The sequence below is a fragment of the Protobothrops mucrosquamatus genome, unplaced genomic scaffold (assembly GCF_001527695.2).
Source record: "Protobothrops mucrosquamatus isolate PMUCROS unplaced genomic scaffold, P.Mucros_1.0 scaffold948, whole genome shotgun sequence".
Lineage (NCBI taxonomy): Eukaryota > Metazoa > Chordata > Lepidosauria > Squamata > Viperidae > Protobothrops > Protobothrops mucrosquamatus.
Window position 1 is genome coordinate 312530 of NW_015387194.1, and position 21093 is coordinate 333622.

Here is a 21093-nt window from a genome sequence, read left to right on the forward strand (position 1 = left end):
AAATTAATTTATGAGGTCCTCCTCAAATAAAGCAACTTCGTTTAGGTTCAAGGTTGGGGAGTAAATAAATACGCCAGTTTTGTTTCCATAGTTTTGAAGCTATAAATTATAGGATATCTCAAACACTTGGGTGGACTTTGACCCCGAAAACCTGTATGTTCCAAACATTATGGGTGCCTTGTGGTTTTTAATTAAAGCACAACTGTGATCCTCTCCAACTGGCTTCACGATCCCGGAGGGGCTGAGGGGGTGGGCTCAGACCCGCAGCTCGAAAATAATTAACGTTAACAGTTAAAGGAGGTCACACACACACACACACACCCCATTTGAGCAAGATTCAACCCCTCGTTTTCAAGGCAGGCCGGATTTCAGGCCATTCCAACACAGGCAGGGGCTGCCGTTCGGAAGGTTACGTGCGCGTGGGCGTCGGGCTGGCAGGAGAAGATTTGCGGAGCCCTGAGAACGATCCACGTGCTCCGGCTTTCGCGTTCCAAAATAAGAACCCGTGTTTTCTTCCTCTTCTTCCTTCGTGCAATGTAACCAACAGGCCGCCAAAGTTTGAGAAAGGGGCGGGGAAGAGAACTCGGACTTCCCCTCCCGCCGCTGGTTTTCAATTGCCTGATTTCTCAGAAATCAGGCTCCGCTCAACAGCCGCCTGCCTCGAAGCGCTGATTGGCCGCGGCGCAGGGCTTCCGGAGCGCTGATTGGCTAAACCGGCCGCGCTCGTGTGCCCGCCGGGGGGGGGATTCCCGGTGACCTGTAGAATAATACAGGCGCCTCCTGGACAGCCGCCTGCAGAAGCCGGGAGTCTCTCAGACTGAGCAGAGCTGGAGCCTGCGCGGGAAGACGCAGTCGGTCGCTCGGGTGCTGTCGAAGTGTGTGAGCCTACACCAAGTTCTGCAAGGTGGGTCCGCGGGTCAGCTGCTGGCGGCATCGCGCCTAAACCGAGCCGGGCGCGGTGCAGTTCTGTGCAAGTCCCACTGGGCACCCTCACCTGCATAACTTTCATCCGCCGGAGCAGCTGCGTGGTCTCGCAGGGATGAGGCGGTGGGGTGGCAGAAGCGCTCTGAAGCGCACCGAGGCTAGGATCGGAGGTTCAAGTAGATTCGCCGGGGTTTATTTGCTGATTATAATTCTTTTAGCGCTGCGATGAAGTGCAGGTCCGCTTCCCCCATTAACCCCCGTTTTAGACGGGGAGAAATGTCGTGTGGAGACATCCGAAGCGGTTAGCCGTTTGCAGTAAGGATTTCTTTAAAAACTTCCTGGCCAGTTGTGACCTACTCCGGGGGCCGAGAGATTACCTCGTTGCAAAGCGCCTTCCTCCACCTTCCTCCTTAAAGGATGGAAATGTTCTCAAAGTACACGGGGTGGGTGGGTGGGTGCGGTGACTTCTAGTCCCGCCATCATAGGCAAGAGTGTTGGCTGGGTGAGTTTGAGCCAGTCCGTCTGTCTCAGCCCAACCTACCTCACAGGGGTGGTGGTTCTGGAGAAAATAGGTGGAGGAAGGAGTATTCGTCGCCTTGAAGTTCTTTATAAAAAAAATAATAAAAGGCGGGTTATAAAGAAATAAATAAAATGTATCCCTACCGCTTGTGACCGAGGAGTCAGGGGGAAGCGAGCGAGGGGCCCCTGCGGTGTTTGCAGAAGCGAGCGCGCACAGCGGCTTCAGTAGAATTTAACGCAAGGTGCAGTCAGCGCTCCAGTTACTCGGTAAGGGACCTCTGGCGAAGTGAGAGAGGCGGACGTGTTGTGTTTTGTTTTTAAATTGCAACAGTAATAGTTTGATTTGCAAAGTTGCCCAAAAAAAAAAAAAAAAAAAAGCTAGTGGCTTGGGTCCACCCTGTTTCTATCCGCGTTTTGCCACACAGAATGTTGTGACCCGTGATTTACAGTAAATGGGTGGTGTTGCTTCTTTTGTTGTTTGGACCAGGAAGTAGAGCTTGGAGAGAGAGAAGAGAAAGAAGGGGGAGTGGGGTGAGGAGGGGCAGGCCAATTGTTAGCTCTGTATCCCTTGAGTGCTATCCAGAAGTTGCAACAGAAAAAGGAATGCTCCAACACTGGAAGTTTTTAAGAAGAGACTGGACAGCCGTTTGTCTGAAATGGTGTAGGGTTCCTGCCTGGGCAGGGGGTTGGACTCGATGACCTCCAAGGTCCCTTCCAACTTTATTATTATTATTATTATAAATCAGAATCTTGGAAAGGATTTTGGAAAAGACTAGATAAAGGAATAGAGATATCCATTAAGTTGTATTCTTGAATCCCTTGCAACATGTGAGACAAACTGTAGTGGAACAGCAGAATCAGCAGAAACGGAAACAACAGACCAAGATCATGCTTTACTGATAACCCCCCATTGAATTCAGCATAGAAGTTTTTCCCTGGAAGTAAATACATGCTTTGCAAGTGTCCGCCTTAAACTTCCTAGACAGAGCAAATGCATGGAGCGGATAGTTTTGCTTCTGCAACAAGTGCGTGAAAGTGCCGAATGCCTTTGCTTCATTCACCCTTTGGAAATACCCTTTGTACAAGAGCCTTGGGAGAGCAATGTTACAGGGAGGAATATGCTTTGCAACAAGGAATCGGACACCAGCCAAGAGCTGAATTACAAGCTTGAATTGGCTTGGGGTAGGGAGATTTGTAAGTCCATGCTATATCCCTAGTATTAGTTAGAACATAGAAGATTCAAAAGGCTGGTTGAAAAACTCTAGAAAGCAGTAGATATTCTTGACCTTTTTCTTCATAAATGCTCTTGTTAAGGATTTAAACAATAAAGATGAGGTTCTTTTTATTAAAGTTGAACTAATTGTGTGTTCCACTGAATGAGTTTATACAGTTCTGAAACTACCTGGCCCCAATCCAAACCTTGCAAACAGGAAATCATCAAGCCTTGATAACATTCCTAGTGCAGGATCTCATGCTGTGTTTATAAAATTTCCCCTAAGAAGTAAGGGCCATTTTCAGTCCTGACTCTTACTACCACGCAAAGTTCACTAGCTAGAAATATCATTAAACTTAAAAAGAGTTGTCCAAACAGAATTAATGGATTCAGCTGCATTGGGAAGCAGGAGGGGGCAATGTGATGAAAGCAGTGGTGGGATTCAGCCAGTTGCACCACTTCGGCAGAACCGGGCCCAGAATGGACTTCTGGCACCCACACAGTGAACCTGTTGTTCACATATTTGAATCCCACCACTGGATGAAAGCCCACTGAGGTGTGGTGATCCAAACCATACCTCTTTTATAGATGAGCATCATGGGAAAAAAAGTGGAACTTCAGGTACATTTTTGTCATTCTGACAAAAGCAGAAAACTCCTGTGGACACCTATATATGCAGACAGTGCAATCACCCTGCAGCCCCCTCCCTCCCAAAACCAGGATAGTTTAAGGAGTTGGATTAGAGCTGGGGAGACTCACTGGATGACTGGGCAACAGTTCCTAGAGCAGTGGTTCTCAACCTGTGGGTCGGGACCCCATTTGGGGTCGATCGACCATTTCATGGGGGTCGCCAAGCAAGGCTGTCTGCCATTTTTTTCCCCTTTTCCAGCGGGTGCCTTCCCTCCCTTGGGTTGGGCCAGCTGGTGGTCATCTCTGCTGCTTGCCAGCTACGCCTCGGCCAGCACAGGGGGCAGAACCACGCATGCATGGCGCTCCCGGGCAGGGAAAGTCCTCGACTTACGACCAGTTGGGTAGTCCTTGACTTACGACCGGTTTAGTCCTCGACTTACGACCGGTTGGGGTTGTGGCATTAAAAAGGTTGAGAACCACTGTCCTAGAAGGAATTGTGTGCCTGCGTTCTTCCTATGTATATATATGAGGTCTGGTCTGGGTATTTGATTATCAGATTCTGTGCAATATATTGTACCCTAAAAAGCTGTGCCAATGCATCCAGGATGGAAAAAAAAAATCTCATTTGTAAAAGATTTGCTAAAGTTGTTTGGAAATCCAAGCTGTAAACATTTTATAACTGATTAATGGCTGTAGCTACCAATAGTCAGTTAAATTTGTAGCATCCTTAAGAAGTGATGCTTCAAGAAAAGAACTGTACTATATCAAAAGTATTAAGAACCTGGGATAGATATTATATTATTATTATTATTATTATTATTATTATTATTATTATTATTATTATTATTATTATTATTATTATTTATTATTTATTATTATTATTATTATTATTATTATTATTATTATTATTATTATTATTATATTTATATTTAGATCCCATCTTACCATCTAACTGACTCTGGGCAGTTTACAGATTAAAAATCATAAAACCATATGAAAAGACTCAATTAAAATAGAATTAACATAGAATGAGAAACAAATAAAATCAAAATAAAAGATAAATTAAAAGACAGAGAGAATGCCCTCAAGGCACCAACCATTCCAAGGTTGTATGGTGCGAATTATATGTAATCCCGAGGTGAACATACCTAGATTCCTACTTCCTATTTTCCCACAACAATCCTGTGAGGTGGGTTGAACTGAGAGAGTGACTGGCCCAAAGTCACCAGATGGCTTTCATGCCTAAGGCGGGAGTAGAATTCAGTTTCCTGACTTCTAGGCCAGCATCTTGACCACTAACCAGATTGTCTTTTTTACAGTATCATGTAAAAGCAACATAAAACAGTGTAATACTCACGATGTGATGATACTATTAAGCTTTTTCTTAGGAGCTTGTATTCTGTGAAGCACGTATGGTGTTGCATGAATAAAAACACTGCTTTCTTTATAGGTAAATTAGAGAAAAATAGATTTCAATAAGCAATTTTACGGGTTACAATATGAGCTATTCTGGTCTCCATGATATTCCTACAAGTTTAGAAATTTTGTCTTGTGCTTACAATTCCTGATTTTTTTTCTTTTTTAGAGCCAAAATGCCACAAACAAGGATGCGCATGAGACCTTGGCTGGAACTGCAGATTAATTCAAATAAAATTCCTGGGCTTCATTGGCTCGATAAGGTATAGAAAACTTTATTCATGTCCTGTCTTTCAAAAGGCTTAGCTTTGTGTACTTTTCTTGCTTCAAGTTTAAAACAAGGTTATTATAGAAAATGAAACACTATAGTGAAGAAAGTAGTGAGGCTTGTTGACTACTTTCCTCACTTATAACTATCATAGAAAAAAAATACCATATGAAAGGAGCAAAAATATTGAAAAGAAATTGAGAATGAAAATTGAATAAATATTGATGTTATGTTTAAAATTAATTTTAACTGTCAGTCTGAACTCTACGCTTTTCTAGCTTTTTAAAATTCCAAATAGTTGAGATATGTAAGAGGTTCAGGCACAGCTAACAAGCCCATTTCTCTGTGGTTAAGGCTATGTCCAGAATATTTACATTTGTTCTAGTAAACTCTAGGGAAAGAAATCAATATGTCTTTGTTTATTTTGTTTTATACAACACCTGGTTCTGAAATGCTATGCTATTACATTTGAGGCTCTATACAATAGACAAGACAAATGCTACACAAAATAAATCATCAGAAATGTAGGCTCGTCTACTACTTGGTTAATTCACAGGTCAGGGATTGTTTTTCATTTTCAGCTTTCTACCGTTTTCTTGATTTTTTTTGTTTTCTCTGCGCAATTCAGTGATGCTTATTCAGGACTGTATTTTTTTCAATTGCAGAAAGAGAAAAAGTTCCAGATTCCTTGGAAACATGCCGCTAAGCATGGGTGGGAACTGGAAAAAGATGCCTGCCTGTTCAAAAACTGGGCCGTTCATACCGGTATGTACTGTGTATGTGCTGTTTTGTTCCGGTGATAAAAATTTCTAGAGATTTTCTAGAGACTCATACAGTTACCATATTTGGGGAAGGAATCATATTAAACGCTAGCCCAAAGGGTTCCCTTTTCCTTGCCCTCCCTCTTTAGGGAAAGAGTTTTTAGTTCCTTCCTTGAGTTCTGTGGTCAGTATACTAATAGGGTGTTGCATGTTGTTAAAAGTTTATGTTTCAGAATGCCCCAACAAGCAAGCTCAGTACCTTCTTAAAACATGCAACATTTTTTAGGCTTGCATGGAAGTCTGACAAAGAATGAGCCTCTTTAAACAGATCTTTGCTCCTTGACATTCCAAAACACTTCCTCTAAATAGTTTTTGAGGCAAGTATAACTCCAGCATTTACTAGTCACAGCAACTGGAAAGACCCCCCCCCAAAAAAAAAAGACTGTTGATAATATGTTTAGCTGCTGACTTATGGCCTGCCTATTCATGAGATTGTGCTGTTGTATAGTATTTCCATGTCAGAGTTACAAGCTTCCTAAGACTTTTGGCCACCAGTCTGCATGAATGGTTGATGTGTGAAAAATAGGACAAGTTTTATCACCTTGGGAGATAATGATGGGCTGGTCATTCTTTGTATGTATGTATAGTACTGTACTGTAGTAGATTTCTGGTTTTGCTACTAAATACTACATTGGCATGTTGACAAAACCTCTCTTTACAATGAACAGTCAATTGTTCATTGTGAAGTGTTATTGAATCTCCCTTAATGTATATTGTTATAGAAAGGTGATGGTGATAATAGTACAACTGCCTTTTGAACCTTTCTGTATTTTTCTACCTTCCCCCCCCCTTGATTTTTGGTTACCAAAATTGGCTCTTGTTATATATTGAAAGAGTTTGATATTTTCCAAATGTATGTATTTAATCACAACAACCAATTAAATATCTAGTTGAGGACCATAAAACATTTTCCAATAACATAAAACTGAAAATATCCAACACCATAATGAAAAGACACACTTGCCAGGCTTCATTAGTGTTTTCAGCCCCAATGTCTGGGGGGGGGGGAAACCAAGCCTTCAGGGCCTTCAAGAAAGTCATCAGAGTCAGGGCCATCTGGACCTAATTTCTGTATCCTTTCACAAGCCATGATTCACTAGCAATAAATAAATAAGAACTTGTTTATGGAATAGCTAGATATAGTTAGTCATATGTGTCACATAGTCATATATAGATTGGGACCTGTGGGCTCATTTTGTGATGTCTAACTTCTGATTTCAGTTAATACCTTCAATAACTAAGGTTTGTATCAACAGTACGTTTGTATATATGAATTACAGTGAACTGTACAGACTGAAAAAATCATTATCAAGCAAACCGAAGTGACAGTGGGTTCTTCTCAGTATCTTAGTGTAATGAGATTTAGGATCCCATTAGCTGGATGTGGCCTTTACTTTTTTTTTTTTTCTGCATGCCTAGATTTATTTACACCATCTGTCTTTTTACAGGGAGATACAAAGATGGTGATGTAGACCCTGATCCAAAAACATGGAAGGCAAATTTCCGTTGTGCCATGAATTCCTTGCCTGACATTCAAGAAGTGAAGGATCAAAGCATTAGCAGAGGACCCGGTGCTGTTCGAGTCTATAGGATGCTGAAACCCACAGTAAAATTAGAGAAAAAAGGTATTGCTCAAAACTTACGAAGGATGTGTATTATTTCCAATACTTGTAATATACAATTTGTCACATATCATCTGCATTTGCAAAATAGCAATTTAATTGCTTCCCTTAGAAGTTGAAGTTACTTTGCCTGGATCAACTTGAGTGATGGATGGTGAACCAGTTCTGCTCATTTGTAAATTAGATTTACAGAGGATAGCTACATTTTGCTTTCTTGATTATTGACAGCTGTCAATACCAATCACTGGGAAAATGAGTCATTAGGAGATTATGGGATGAATAAGTAATTTTCCTCAAGTCCTGCTTTTGGATTTTTTCTATCCATTTTTATTTGCTTAGATGGGGGGAAAGGATGTGGAATTAAATAGATTGTGTCTTAAAGAATTTCCAAGAATGGCTATGGCTTTGCGGCCAAGAAAATTACACTATTGCAAACTTTGAGAAGAAAATATTATAAGATGGATAACACCCGAATTGTGTGGCAGTTGTATTGTCTGTCACCCACTCTCTTTTAAAAAGTGTTTATTCTAAGCCTGTGTTTTTGTTTTGTTTTTTCAAACAGAAAAAAAGTCAAGGTCTCCAAAAAGCAAGAGCCCAAGAAAGGTATGTGTGTGTGTGTTTAAAAGATTTATATGGCTGCCCATCCAAAAACAAAACTCTAGGCAATTGGCCACAACAATAATATCTAGAACTATAAAAATCATAAAACCTATCATAAAAACAATAAAATATGTAAAACCATCCATACAACATATGTATTTTCTTCAATAGCTTACGTAAAACATGCATGTGAATTATTAAAAGGGCACAGATTCATGGGTATTTGCAGGGCAGAAGTCAAAACCTGCAAGGTGACTGGCCCAACTGTGATAGAAATTGTGCCTGCCATCTTGTAGATTTGAACCCTGCTCTTCCCCTGAAGATGCTGCTGTCCAGCTTTCATACAGACGCAGGGGTAGTCAACCTTGGCTCTTTTATGACTCGTGGACTTCAACTCCCAGAATTCCTGAGCCAGCTGACTCAGGAATTCTGGGAGTTGAAGTCCATGAGTCATAAAAGAGCCAAGGTTGACTACCCCTGATACAGAGGGTACTTCCTGTCTCTCTGCATCCATTGAAAACCTTCCTACTGACAATATGTTGTGGAAGATGCAAGAAGATGGCTGCTGGCAGAAATTATTCCAGTTGAGGGAAATACCTGTAGTTCTCGACTTACAACCATTCATTTAGTGACCTTTTGAAGTTCCAAAGGGGCTGAAAAAAAGTGATTTTTGACTATTTTTCACACCTAAAATGATTGCAGTAGCTCTTCAAAATACAGACACTTGGCATGTATTTATGACAGTTTGCAGTGTCCTGGGATCATATGATCAAATCCCCTTTTGAGACCTTCTAAAAAGCAAAGTCAGTGGGGAAACCAGATTCACTTAACAACCGTCTTACTAACTTAACAAGTGCAGTGATCCACTGAACAATTGTAGCAAGAAAGGTCACAGAATGGGGCAAAAGTCATTTAACAACTGTGTTGCTCAGCAACGGAAATTTTGGGCTAAATTGTGGTCATAAGTCAAGGACTACCTGTAGAGAAGCATTTTGGGACTCAGATGACATATCTTTAGTTTCTTGATCACTTTTTTCATGCCCCCTCCGGTCCGCGGAAAAACCTCTCTCCACGGAACCGGTTCCAGGTGCTTTAAAAGACATACAGCTGACATTTTGCCATAATGAGGTGCTTCATCTTTTGCAGTCCACAGACGATATTAAGGAAGAAGAGACGGTCGAAGCAACAAACAGCATTCAGTTGCCTGATGACCACAGTGGCTATGCGCTTCCCAGCTGTGCAACAGAGGACATGGAAGTGGGGAGCACATTTGGTAAGAAACAATATTAATCAGTTGTGTGGGTCTCACAAGGAAAAGCCGGGCCTGCTGAGTCCATTTTTCAGCTTGCTTGAGTAAAGAAAAGCTAGGCTTCTTAGGGATGCTTCAGAATTAAGACATTTTTCTTTATTTATTTATTTATTCTACACTGACAAACTCCCTACAAACTATTGGAGAACTTCTTAAAGCTAAAGAAAATGAAAAGGTTGGATTTATGTGACTGGCTGAAATGGAGTTGATTAGGGTTTGTGGCTGAGTATGTGGTAGGAACTCAGATGTTGAGTTAGCTTTTATGTGAAGTTGTGACCATTGGCTTAAGGCTGCAATATCAGTTATTTGTCTGGGCATAGCATCTCATGTTTTGTTCATCCTGGGGGGGGGGAGGGGCTGTCAATCGTTTTGTTTGTGTGAAACAAAATGGCTTCTTTAGATTGTAGGACAATCTTAGGGAGAAAAAAACCTCTCTTGCATTATAAATCTCATACTTTCAATGGACTTTTTGTAGGTCTTCAGTGTGAATTAAACAGTGATGCCTGGAGGAATTACCCACTGGATATTCAGGCTCCTGACAGCACAGACAACATGTACAGACTTCAGGTTTCACCCTGCTATTCTTCTTCTGAAGGTTAGTATTTAATTGTTTGGAACCAGTGGACAGCTGATTGATCATAATTGGATTGAGGAACAAAACCAAGAGAAAGGCAGGGTTTAGGTTAGTTCCCACATGGGTTGGAGTTTAACTCCCATAATGCCTTAGATCAGGCATGTCAAACTCTCAGGCCCGTGGGCCAGATGTGTCATACCGAAACCACGCCCACCCCATTACCAGCAATACGTCGCGAGTTTGACATGCCTTAGATAATTCATCTCCTTGAAACTGAAATTCAGATTAAGGAAGGCTGTTTAGATTATCTGTCTACTCTACTTTCTTTTTAAAAAGTCAAAAGATTTCTGTGTAGTCTTATCTGATGCATTCATTCTTGGTTAGAAATAGGTTTCATAAATTTAGTTTACTACTGGCCTAACCCAGTGAAAGTTAAGCCCATGTAAATCTCATTAATTTTATTAAGAGAATAGAAATATATACCTAAATCTCTCCTGTTGAAATATAGGGCTTATAAATACTTAATTACAATCTACCTTTTGCAGTAAAAGAATTCTATACATTAAGCCAGTGTGAGCTGAAGACAGAGGCATTACTTGCATGAGCATAATAAATAAATTATCAAATGCTTTCTTTTAATGTTGTCACTGACTAGAAATGTGTTATAGTAAATTGAATACTGAGATTCATTGGTTATGTTTCTTTTCTCTCCCCTTCCTTTCCCTGATGGCTTTTTATAACCTCACAATATCTGATGAAGACGAGGATATTCCACTGTATGATGTAAGACTCTCTCTCTTTCTAAATAATTTTGGCATTGTAAATAATTTTGGCATTGTAAATAATTTTGATTTTGGCATTGGGACAGTACATAAAGTCTAAGGACAGTATTCAAAGGGGTGGGCAGGCATGCAACTCTTGGTTAAGAAGGAATACTTTTTAGAGTGTCTTTCGTTGCTTCTGAAACGCATTAAATCATAAGAATCCACAGTAATGTAAGAATGCAGCTGCAATCTTTGTTTTGTAACCTGCATCTTAGAAAGGAATTAACAGTGTTTTTGAATTGAACTAGAAAACAGTTCAGATTATTGATCTCATATTTTTTCTCTCTGGCAGATGTTTAGCAGCTCTGAGTGGCACCAAAGCAGCGTTGGTGGAAGAGGGTTCCTGTTAAATGAAGGAAAAGTGTTCAACTTAAGTGAAGCTGCAATGCAGAATCTCTCCCTTGACTTCACTTTGCAAGAACAAGATACCGGCTTTGACATACCAAAGCTAGGTATAAACATTTCACCTCTAGGTATAAACATTTCACCTCTATCTTCAATTTATAGATTTATCTCATTAGAGTATTATTGAAAAGCAAATCTCCTTTGTCACATACAGATAGTCTTCGGCTTACAACCACAACTGAGCCCAAAATTAGTCAGTCATGCCCCATTTTATGACCTTATTATTACCTATGTTAGGTGAATCACTAAATTTGTTACGTGAATCATGTAATCATTAACCAAATTTGGCTACCCCCTCCCAATGATTTTGCTTGCAAATGAGCAAATTCCAGAACCCCAGGACACCTGCAACCATTATAAATGCATGCTCACATGATTGTGGGGAATGCTGCAATGGTCACAGGTGTGAGAACTGATCATAACTCACTTTTTTTCATTGCCGTTGTAAGTTGAGGACTATATAGGCCCTTTACTCTGATTGTTCTACTCACTAATCTCTTTAGGCCAACATTATAGAATCATGCATTGTCTATTGTCATATTTCCCAATCTGGGAGGTACATGGCATTGCATTTCATGGAATTAGTGCTGATCGGAATTATGATTATACAGGCTAAGATCTTCTACCCATGCTTACAGTTTTAGACCTCTATCCATCTCTTCTAATCTAACTGAGCTCTGTTGGGGGAGGGAAGAAGATCATCACACCCATATATGATTCTGGCAGTTTCATTGAACTTGTGATAGATTCTCTACTATGTTTTCTAGTGAAACCATATTCTAAACATTTATTTCTCCTTTTTTTTCTGCAGAAGTAATTCCACACGACTCAAAATCCAGCGCAGAATACACTTTGTTGGATATTCGACACTTTGTGCCCCCTATATCCTGTGGCATTTAAACCTTTTCATCACTAGGCTTGTACAGCTTTGTTTTGAATGCTATTTGCAGACTTGACAAATTGATCAGTTATTGATACTCTCCAAGTTTAGAGTGGAAAAGTCCCAGCAATTTATGTACAGTATGTGTGTTTAGGAATATATTTGTAATAAAACTCTACTTTTTGTGCCTAACTACCTTATAAGCCAATTAAGGGCTTGTTTGCTGCTTCTTTCACTCTGTTCATCTATTAGTAGGATTAGAGTATAAATAATTTTAAACATGGAGAAAGTAAAAGCAGATGGCTTTTCACTGTTGGTAAATTCATATATATTTTAAGCTCATCCAGAGTATAAGCTTAAAATTACCCCCTTGAAGACAAGTGATGCCCTGAGGGTGAGGGAGGGTAAGGATTCAACCTGATATCTTGGTTATCTTTTTTTCTTCAAATTTATGCTGGCCTTTAGTCTGGAACCCTATTTTAGCACACGTTAAACTGTGAAAACTAGATAGTTGTTTGTTCCATATTATAATTCTTCAACATTTTATTTATAGCACATTCCATTGGTTACTTTAGATTTATCTAGACAATAGCTACATTACATTTTTTCCCCCAGTGAAAATATGCTTTGAAGTTGATAGGTGAATGTATGGATTATTTGCACTGTGCTGAATAAGTATTGTGAAAAGTGTAAAAAATGCATTAAGAGGCTTCTATCAACTACACCACACAACATGAAAGAAAAAAGGATTTGGCAAACTGCCAGACTGCTAGGCTGCAGCTTAAATTAAATTCTTGTACATTCTTTTCTTTTTGTTTGTACATACGTTGTTGTACATAAAATTTACAGTTGTTTTAATAAAAGATTATATATGAAGATATGTTTAATTCTTTTTATTACCTATTATATTGCTGAAAAAGAAATTAGGAAAGTATTTTCTTAGCTAGCTTGACTAGAGTTTGTAGACATTTTAAATTAAAGAAATCTCAATAAATGTTTTTATTTAGGTCCTTGCCTATACCCTACAAGGTTCCATCCAAAAAAGGTGCCGGAACTCCATTCAGTTGCCCTACGATTAAATCATTTGAAAAGATCCTGAGAATCAGATTTTTTAATTTTTCAAAACAACAACCCTATTACTCCTCTATCCATTTGCATTGAATTAATGAAGTTCTGCTTAGGTGGTTCTCAACTTGCCACAATGGAGCCCAACATTTCTGTTGCTAAGTGAATCTGGCTTCTCTATTGACTTTGCTTATCAGAAGGGTCGCATCACATGACTCTGGGTCTTGCGACCATTATAAATATGAACCAGATGCCAAGCATCTGAAGTTTATCCCAAGCACAACAGTTATAAGTATGAAAAATGCAATAAGTCACTTTTTTCAGTCCAGTTGGACCTAGGTCGGTAAAATGAGGACCCAAATTGTTGGGGGCAATAGGCTGACTCTAAACAGCTTAGAGCAGGGCTTTTCAACCTTTTCACCCATTGTACCACTTAGGATATGGCAATATCCGAGTACCACTAGTCGCCTAGCAAGATGTCAAAAACTTGATGACCAAAAAGAAAAAAAAGAAAAAAAGTGATAAAGTACAGGTAGTCCTCGACTTAAAACAGTTCACTTAGTTACAACGAAGTTACAATGGCACTGAAAAAAGTGCCCAAGCCATAGCCGATCAAGACACCTGCCTGCCCACCTGGCGGCGCTCTTCCTCCTGTCAGAGGTTTTCATTGTTGTGAACATTTCTGTTGAGGATTGGCAGTGGGGATGGGGTGGGGGGTGTTTGGTTTTTATTCCCCCGTCTGCTGGGTGGTTGCAGCAGGTTTTGGTCACTTCACATGACCCTGGGACACTGCGAAGAAGCATCGATCAGCTGATCCTGGTGCTTCCGCTGAGCCCTGACAGCCCTGCAGCTCCAGCCATCTCTCACTCAGGCTTGTGCGGTGCTGCCACCGGTTCAGCTCATTCCCCTCCCCCGCTACCACTTTTCTAGGATGGTTGCGTACCACCTGCCAGGTGCCAATGTACCACAGGTGGTACCCATACCACTAGTTGAAAAGCCCTGGCTTAGAGAGGGCTCTAAAGCATTGTGAAACAGTATATAAGTCAAAGTTATCGGTAATGACTGGATTTTCCAAAGATACTCTGTGCATAATAGAAAGCTCTTTGTTTTGTTCTTGGCAGTTAGTATGTGTATAAAGTATAAGCTGCAAACAAAGACAGGTACTATTCACAATGTATCGAATAGCTTATATTACAAGAGTTTTATGTTAAATCATCCATAACAGTTCTTCCCTCTTTGAGAGAAGAGCTGTTATGGATGATTTAACAGTCTTGGAAAAAAATCTTTTTAAATACTGAGGTATTTCCAAGAGTGATTTTCATTTTGTAAACTGAGATTTCCTACTTCACATTTTTCTACTGATAGCTCCTCTTCTGATGTTTGCTTACAAGTAAATCCCATTCAACAACAAAAGTTTATTACATAAACTTTAGTTATACTTTTATTATGTACACTTTATTATGTAGAATATAATTTGCAAGCTCAGCTGGTTCTATTGCTTCCTGCTAATTATTTGTATTGTAACAAAGTTATCTCCTATATACAGGAAATTATTGAAAAATTGTGTTACCATCAAGTCAGTGGCTGCTTATATTATAATCTAGTAGGTCTTCAAAACACAAGTTTTCACACTTTCTTCAACATTTAAATTTCTTTGGACTCAGTACATGTATTGCTACCACAGAGTACAGGAAAAAGTGCAACCTATTTTTGTTCTTTATGATGCAAGACACCCAGAGTGACCTAGTGAAATAGGCAGCATATAAATTGAAGACATAAAAAATTATAGACTAGGTTACGGTTATTTCTGCTTAGATTGGGTGCAGATCTCACTATATCAATTCAAATATCAATTCAAATTACGATTATATCTGAATCCATTCACTGCAGATTTCTAAGCTGATGATTCCATGTCAAGTAAACATATCAAGTAAATCAAATGAAATCTACCATGTTTCCCCGAAAATAAGACCCGGTCTCTTTTTTTTGTCTCCAAAAGAGGCACCAGGTCTTATTTGCAGGGCATATCTTTTCCATGGTCTCACCTCACAGCAGCAGCACCGACTGTCTCGCCCTACTTCTTCTGCGGCTGAAGGAAATGCCTTTGCAGCTGAGAATGGAGCTCCAGCCTGCATTTCACCATCAGATGCAGGCCAGGGGGCACCACAGAAGAAGTGGGCTGGCAAGATGAGGCAGGTGTCGATTGATGGGAGGCTTGGCTGCAACAGCAAGCAAGTGCAGGGCACATGGGGCAGCTCCACTCCCCCACCCTAGCTTGATTTTTAGGCATGCACCTGGCCCCAAAACTAGGGGTTATTTTTGGAGTAGGGCTTATATTAGGCCCACCCCACAAAATCAAGCTAGGGTTTATTTTCAGGGAAACAGTAATATACCCGCCAAGGTTAGAAAGTTGTGAAGATCAGTCGTCAATCTTTCAATATAGGATTTCTCAGATTTTCTACTCTTTATGCCCATTGGAAAGGACAAATAAAATCATCAAAATCTTTCATGAAATGGATACAAATGGACCCAGAGCATAGAACAATTATTCCTGAAAAAAAAAAAGCTGATTTTCTGTGGTGAATTTTTATTCTAATCTGCCCATCACTGTTATTTTGTCTGGCAGAATTTAGGAGAAACCTTCTTAGAAACATCTGAAATCCCACTGCAGATCCTGAGCCTCAGTTTGAGAAATGCTGCCTCAATAACTCCCCAGATGTTGTTTGCTGAGAAACACACCTGAGAAATCCATCTGTCTCTTGGAATTTATGAATTGTAGAACCACAGTCAATTTATTCCAGAGTCAAAGGTCAACAATGGGGAATTCCCAACCTTCTGATCACCCAAGCTTTCCAATCTCACAATTTTTTTTTTAAAGTGCTTGGGAGAGCTATTTCTTTTATTTATATGCCACCCAATCTCACTATCCAAAGCGACTCTGGGCAGCTTATGGTTTACAATGTTCACCAGAAAACCAATGGCCAGTCATAATTTATCAATCCTTCTAGAGATGCCTTAGTTTGATTTTTTAATCATGTTTAAATAAAACATGGACTTCTGGTAGTTTCCAACACAAAATGCACTGTGAAAACAAGAATAAAAGACAGAAACACTATAAAGCCACATAAGCAACACAGAGAAAACCACCAGCGTTCATTTGATGCTCATCAAGAAGGGCTTTTTCCTAACACTTTTGTTTCATTCACAAAATAAAACCATTTCTACTCCATAAAGAAAAAAATAATTAGTTTTAGGTCCTTTTCATGATGAGAATCTATCAAAAACACTTTCTTTACTCTGTAATTGAGCTTTTAATTAGGTGTTGCTGTTCAGTCTGGACTACCAAAACTGAGCCCCATTTAATGAATTAAAAACTGTCCAGTTCAAGCTAGGAAAATGAAATATCATTTCCCATAGCAAATACTCCCTGCTTGCTAGGGGTTGTTTCCTGTTTGAGACAAAAAAAATGTTCCTACAACATCAGAGGATTTGTGCAAAGTAATTATTAGGCAGTAATGCAGGATTTATTATTGGATTGTCCTTTTCATTTAAGAAGTCCCCACAAAGTCTTGCTATTGCTTTAAAATGACTCAGGATATGCCTAGAACAAAAGCAGCAAATCGTACATATGGATCAGTGAAGCACTTGCCTGCAGCAAATCAACAAAAATTTCAAGCTTTCCATGATTTAACACTAGCAAACAGGTACAATCAAGAAAGTGTGTGTGTAAAAAAGAATTTGAATGCAAGCTTAAGCTCTCTGCCCATTTTTTTTTTAAAAAAGCTTATGTGCCCAACTGAGTCATTGTTTGCCTTCTGGTTGAAATTAAGAAACCTCAGAATTCCAATGAAAAAGTAAAATAGAACCCACAAGCCTGTCTACCCACAATTCTGCTTTAGGACAAAATTCCCAGCTTGCTATTGTGTCTGTACAAAGAAAGTTTCTAATGCAGAAGAAATTTATTTTCTCATTAAGTAAATCAATGAGTCATGGAAAGTTTGCATGCCATAACTCACTGATTTCCTAACTGAGGAATCCATTTTTTGTTTTCTGCAAAATTCCATAGTTCCTCAGGATACAACTGAAAATCATCATCACAAACGATTACTACAAAAGAGGTATATAAAATTTCCAAAATCTCATATACGTTTGCAATACGCAATGGAAAAATAATATTATGATCATTGACTTAAATTCCAATATCTGAAAAATCTTTAGAGTCTCTTCTAAAAAGCAGCAATGAATATACAACTATACTGTGTGTGTTGCCATTTGGGAATAATAGGTAAAGCAGCAAAGAGGGAGAGAGAGAGAGAGAGAGAGAGAGAGAGAGAGAGAGAGAGAGAGAGAGAGAGAGAATTGTTATATATGTTCTACAGTATATGTATACAACTTCTGCCCACTCAAGAGGCAAACTCCACTTTGTACAAGTGACACATCCCAAAGTGGATGAGGTCAGGCCCTGTATTTTGGTGATTTAGGTGATTTAAGAAATAAAATGGATGTCTTAATTAAAATAAGTATTTTGCCCTTTAGTCTGAAATCTAAAAAATTAAATTGATAAGAACAGATACTACACTTGATCTTAGCCAAAAGGCTGAGAAGTGATGAGGAGTCCTGGGGGTTCAGTGGTTAGACTGCAGTGTTGGAGCCCAAAATTTCTGTTGCTAAGTCAGATAATTTTGCTTCATTTGGGGATCTTCCTTGCCACAGTTGTTAAATGAATCACTGCAGTTGTTAGAAACACAGTTGATAAGTGAATCTGGCTTCTCCATTGACTTTGCTTATCAGAAGGTCGCAAAAGATGATCACATGACACTGCGACCGTCATGAATATGAACCAGATGCCAAGCATCTGAAGTTTGACACGGAAATGCTGCAACAGTTATAAGTATGAAAAATGTCATAAGTCACTTTTTTCAGTGCCGTGGGAACTTCAAATGGTCATTAAATGAATGGCTGTAAGTTGAGGATTTACCTGTATGTTGAAAAGAATGTCAGTAGATCAAGATCTACCAATGTAGGTAGATTATGTAAGGTTCTTCTTCCTTCTGGGAAAGTTTATTCCCAGAGTGCAGTTTATTTGCTGAAGTGCAGTTTATTTGCTGAATTTTCTAAGATTACATACATACATGATATGAGCCGTAGTGGTGCAGTGGTTAGAATTCAATGCTGCAGGTTACTTCTGATGACTGCCGGCTGCCAGAAGTTCGGCAGTTCGAGTCTCACTGGCTTAAGATTGACTCAGCCTTCCATCCTTCCGAAGTCAGTAAAATGAGGACCCAGATTGTTGGGGATAATTTGCTGACATTTGTAAACCACTCAGAGAGTGCTTTAAAGCACTATGGGGCAGTATATAAGTTTAAGTCCTATTGCTCTTGCTAAAAAATGCAAAAAAAGGAGATAAATGTATTGGCCACATGTACACTGGAACAGAGGTCTCCAACCTTTCTCGGTTGGCGGATTGGAGGAAAGGGGGAAGCATTTTATGTGCGTGTGCGTGCTTGCATATAAACAGAGCTGTGAGCATGTGTGATGCAAATGGGGAGGTGCTAGCACCTGCGTGACACTCACTAGGACTGCCCCATTTTTGCCATGTGAGTGCTTGCACCGCCCTGTTTTCCCCACGTGGTACCCCGTTTTTGCCCCATTTTCCCCGTGTGCCACCCCGTTTTCGCTGCACAGCACCCTCTTTGCATAGTGCTGGCAGCGCTAGCACAAGTGGGAGTGAGTGCGTGCACTGGCCAGCCTGTTCCGTGGCCTGGTGGCCAGAAGGCCATGGCCCGGTAGTGGGCCGTGGCCCACAGGTTGCGGACCCCCGCAATGGAAGACCGTGGCAATGAAGGCAGTTTTTGTCTGAATTCCTACTCTGGAGTCAGGGATCACTCATGCTATGAGAAAGTGGACATGGAGAAATGTCTTCTGAAAACAGTAGGAAAAATGATCATCTGAAAATTGATTGGAAGATCTAGAACTAGCAAAAAAGGGACATTTTTCACACAGTGTGTAGAGTTAATAATAATAATGATAAAGTTGGAAGGGACCTCGGAGGTCATCTAGTCCAACCCCCTGCTCAGGTAGGTAACCCTATACCATTTCGGACAAATGGCTGTCCAGTTTCTTCTTTAAAACTTCCAGTGTTGGCGCATTCACCGCTTCTGGAGGCAGGTTAATTGTTCTAACTGTCAGGAAGTTTCTCCTTAGTTCTAGGTTGCTTCTCTCCTTCATCAGTTTCCACCCGTTGCTTCTTGCCCTGCCTTCAGGCGCTTTGGAAAATAGCTTGACTCCCTCTTCTTTGTAGCAGCCCCTGAGATATTGGAACACTCTTATCATGTCCCCCCTCGTCCTTCTCTTTGTTAAACTAGACATACCCAATTCCAGCAGCCGTTCTTCATATGTTTTAGCCTCCAGTCCCCTAATCATCTTTGTTGCTCTTCTCTGTACTCTTTCTAGAGTCTCAACATCTTTTTTACACCGTGGTGACCAAAACTGGATGCAGTATTCCAAGTGTGGCCATTAACCTGGAAGTCAAAACAGGATTGGATAAATTGACGAAGGATAGGTTCATCCAGAGTAATTGGTCTTGAAAAATCAGTCTTGCTCCTGGGACAAAAGCAGAATGATTTCTGACACCAATTGCAAGGAAACAATAGTGGGAGAGGATATGTTTCCATGCAGTAAGCACCCAAGAAGCATCACTTTTGTCACTGTGAGGATCAAAATGCTGGTCTACCTATTCTTCCTCACTGTCAGGTTGTAGTTCTCTCATGCTTAAATTAGCAGAAAGGCATGATGGCATACTTTTCTCAATCTGATAGCCAAGCTTTATTCCACCTTAATTGAGAGGCTAATGATTGGTGTTGTTCTCATTATGTTAAGGTGGGACAAGTAAAGGACAGTGATTAGTGGATTTCCCTCTGTGTGCTTCCCCTACCACCCATCTTTACCTGCTGGGAGACGAATAACCACTACTCATTGCTCTTCATGCTTGAAAAGGCAGATGTGCACAGATGACTGGGTTACAAGATTCAGCAAATATCTGCAGCAATGACATCTCACTCATGTTATTTCTGTCTTTTATATCACACTGGCACTTTGTTCTATTCTTCCCCAACCTGGTGTCCTTCAGATGCGATGGTTTACAGTTTGAAGAACTTCCAGCCAGAATGGCCAATAGCCAATGGCCAATACAATTGAAGAACAGTAGATTGAGAAATGACCATTTATTCAATGGTGGCCATGTGTTGCCAGAAGACAATTTTAGGCATGAAAGCCAGCTGGGTGACTTTCGGCCAGTCATTTTCTCTCAGTCCAATTCACTTCATAGGGCTGTTTTTGTCAGGAAATAGGAGGAGAAAGGAATATTAGTTATGTTCACTGCACTGAGTTATTTATAAAAATAATGAAAGCCGAATAAAATATCTAAAAAAAAATTAGATGGATTTGAATGCTACACATTTGTTTTTGTTCTTCTTCTTTCTGCAACCTTATTATCCCAAATGAATTTTGCCTTGAAGAATCCTCCCAATCTTCCAAGACACCCTTTGAGTGATCCTGATCCTTTCCATAGTGGAAGCCAAATGGGACAATTCTTAGAGCATACTCAGCTGCTGAAAACTTCTATGCTTTCAGGCAGGTTTAGCTGTCCCAAGGCACTTCTGTACACTTACCTTCTTCACTGGCTTGCACTGCCATACTGTTCTTGCTGTTCCTGAGGAGGATAAAGAAATCTGAAAGGCCATCCCACCATTGGCAGCTGCAGCTGCCAAAAAGGCCAACACAGTGCTGGGCTGCATTAATAGAGGGATAGAATCAAGATCACACGAAGTATTAATACCACTCTACAATGCCTTGGTAAGGCCACACTTGGAATACTGCATCCAGTTTTGGTCACCACGATGTAAAAAAGATGTTGAGACTCTAGAAAGAGTACAGAGAAGAGCAACAAAGATGATTAGGGGACTGGAGGCTAAAACATATAAGGAACGGTTGCTGGAATTGGGTATGTCTAGTTTAACGAAGA

The 21093-nt window shown here is 40.2% G+C and overlaps 1 protein-coding gene and 1 pseudogene across 1 annotated transcript; one reads left to right on the top strand and one right to left on the bottom strand.

Annotated features, from left to right (window-relative positions):
* The first annotated feature begins 768 nt into the window (after positions 1-768).
* IRF1 (interferon regulatory factor 1) lies at positions 769-12885 on the top strand. Its single transcript, XM_029284793.1, has 10 exons — positions 769-904; positions 4872-4965; positions 5636-5735; positions 7240-7416; positions 7976-8016; positions 9160-9286; positions 9798-9917; positions 10657-10679; positions 11013-11193; positions 11937-12885. Exons 2-10 carry the CDS (start codon positions 4879-4881, stop codon positions 12023-12025), a joined length of 945 nt encoding a protein of 314 aa, XP_029140626.1. The 5' UTR covers positions 769-904; positions 4872-4878; the 3' UTR covers positions 12026-12885.
* Positions 12886-17567: 4682 nt separating this feature from the next.
* LOC114922803 lies at positions 17568-17679 on the bottom strand (annotated as a pseudogene).
* Between the last annotated feature and the right edge of the window lie 3414 nt (positions 17680-21093).

What these genes read in the sequence shown, in the direction of transcription:
- IRF1 (XM_029284793.1), top strand. Translation starts at nt 4,879, where the DNA reads ATGCCACAAACAAGGATGCGCATGAGACCTTGGCTGGAACTGCAGATT. An exon ending in CTGCTATTCTTCTTCTGAAG is followed by an intron (nt 9,918 to 10,656) that starts GTTAGTATTTAA and finishes TATCTGATGAAG; the next exon opens with ACGAGGATATTCCACTGTAT. An exon ending in AGGATATTCCACTGTATGAT is followed by an intron (nt 10,680 to 11,012) that starts GTAAGACTCTCT and finishes TCTCTCTGGCAG; the next exon opens with ATGTTTAGCAGCTCTGAGTG.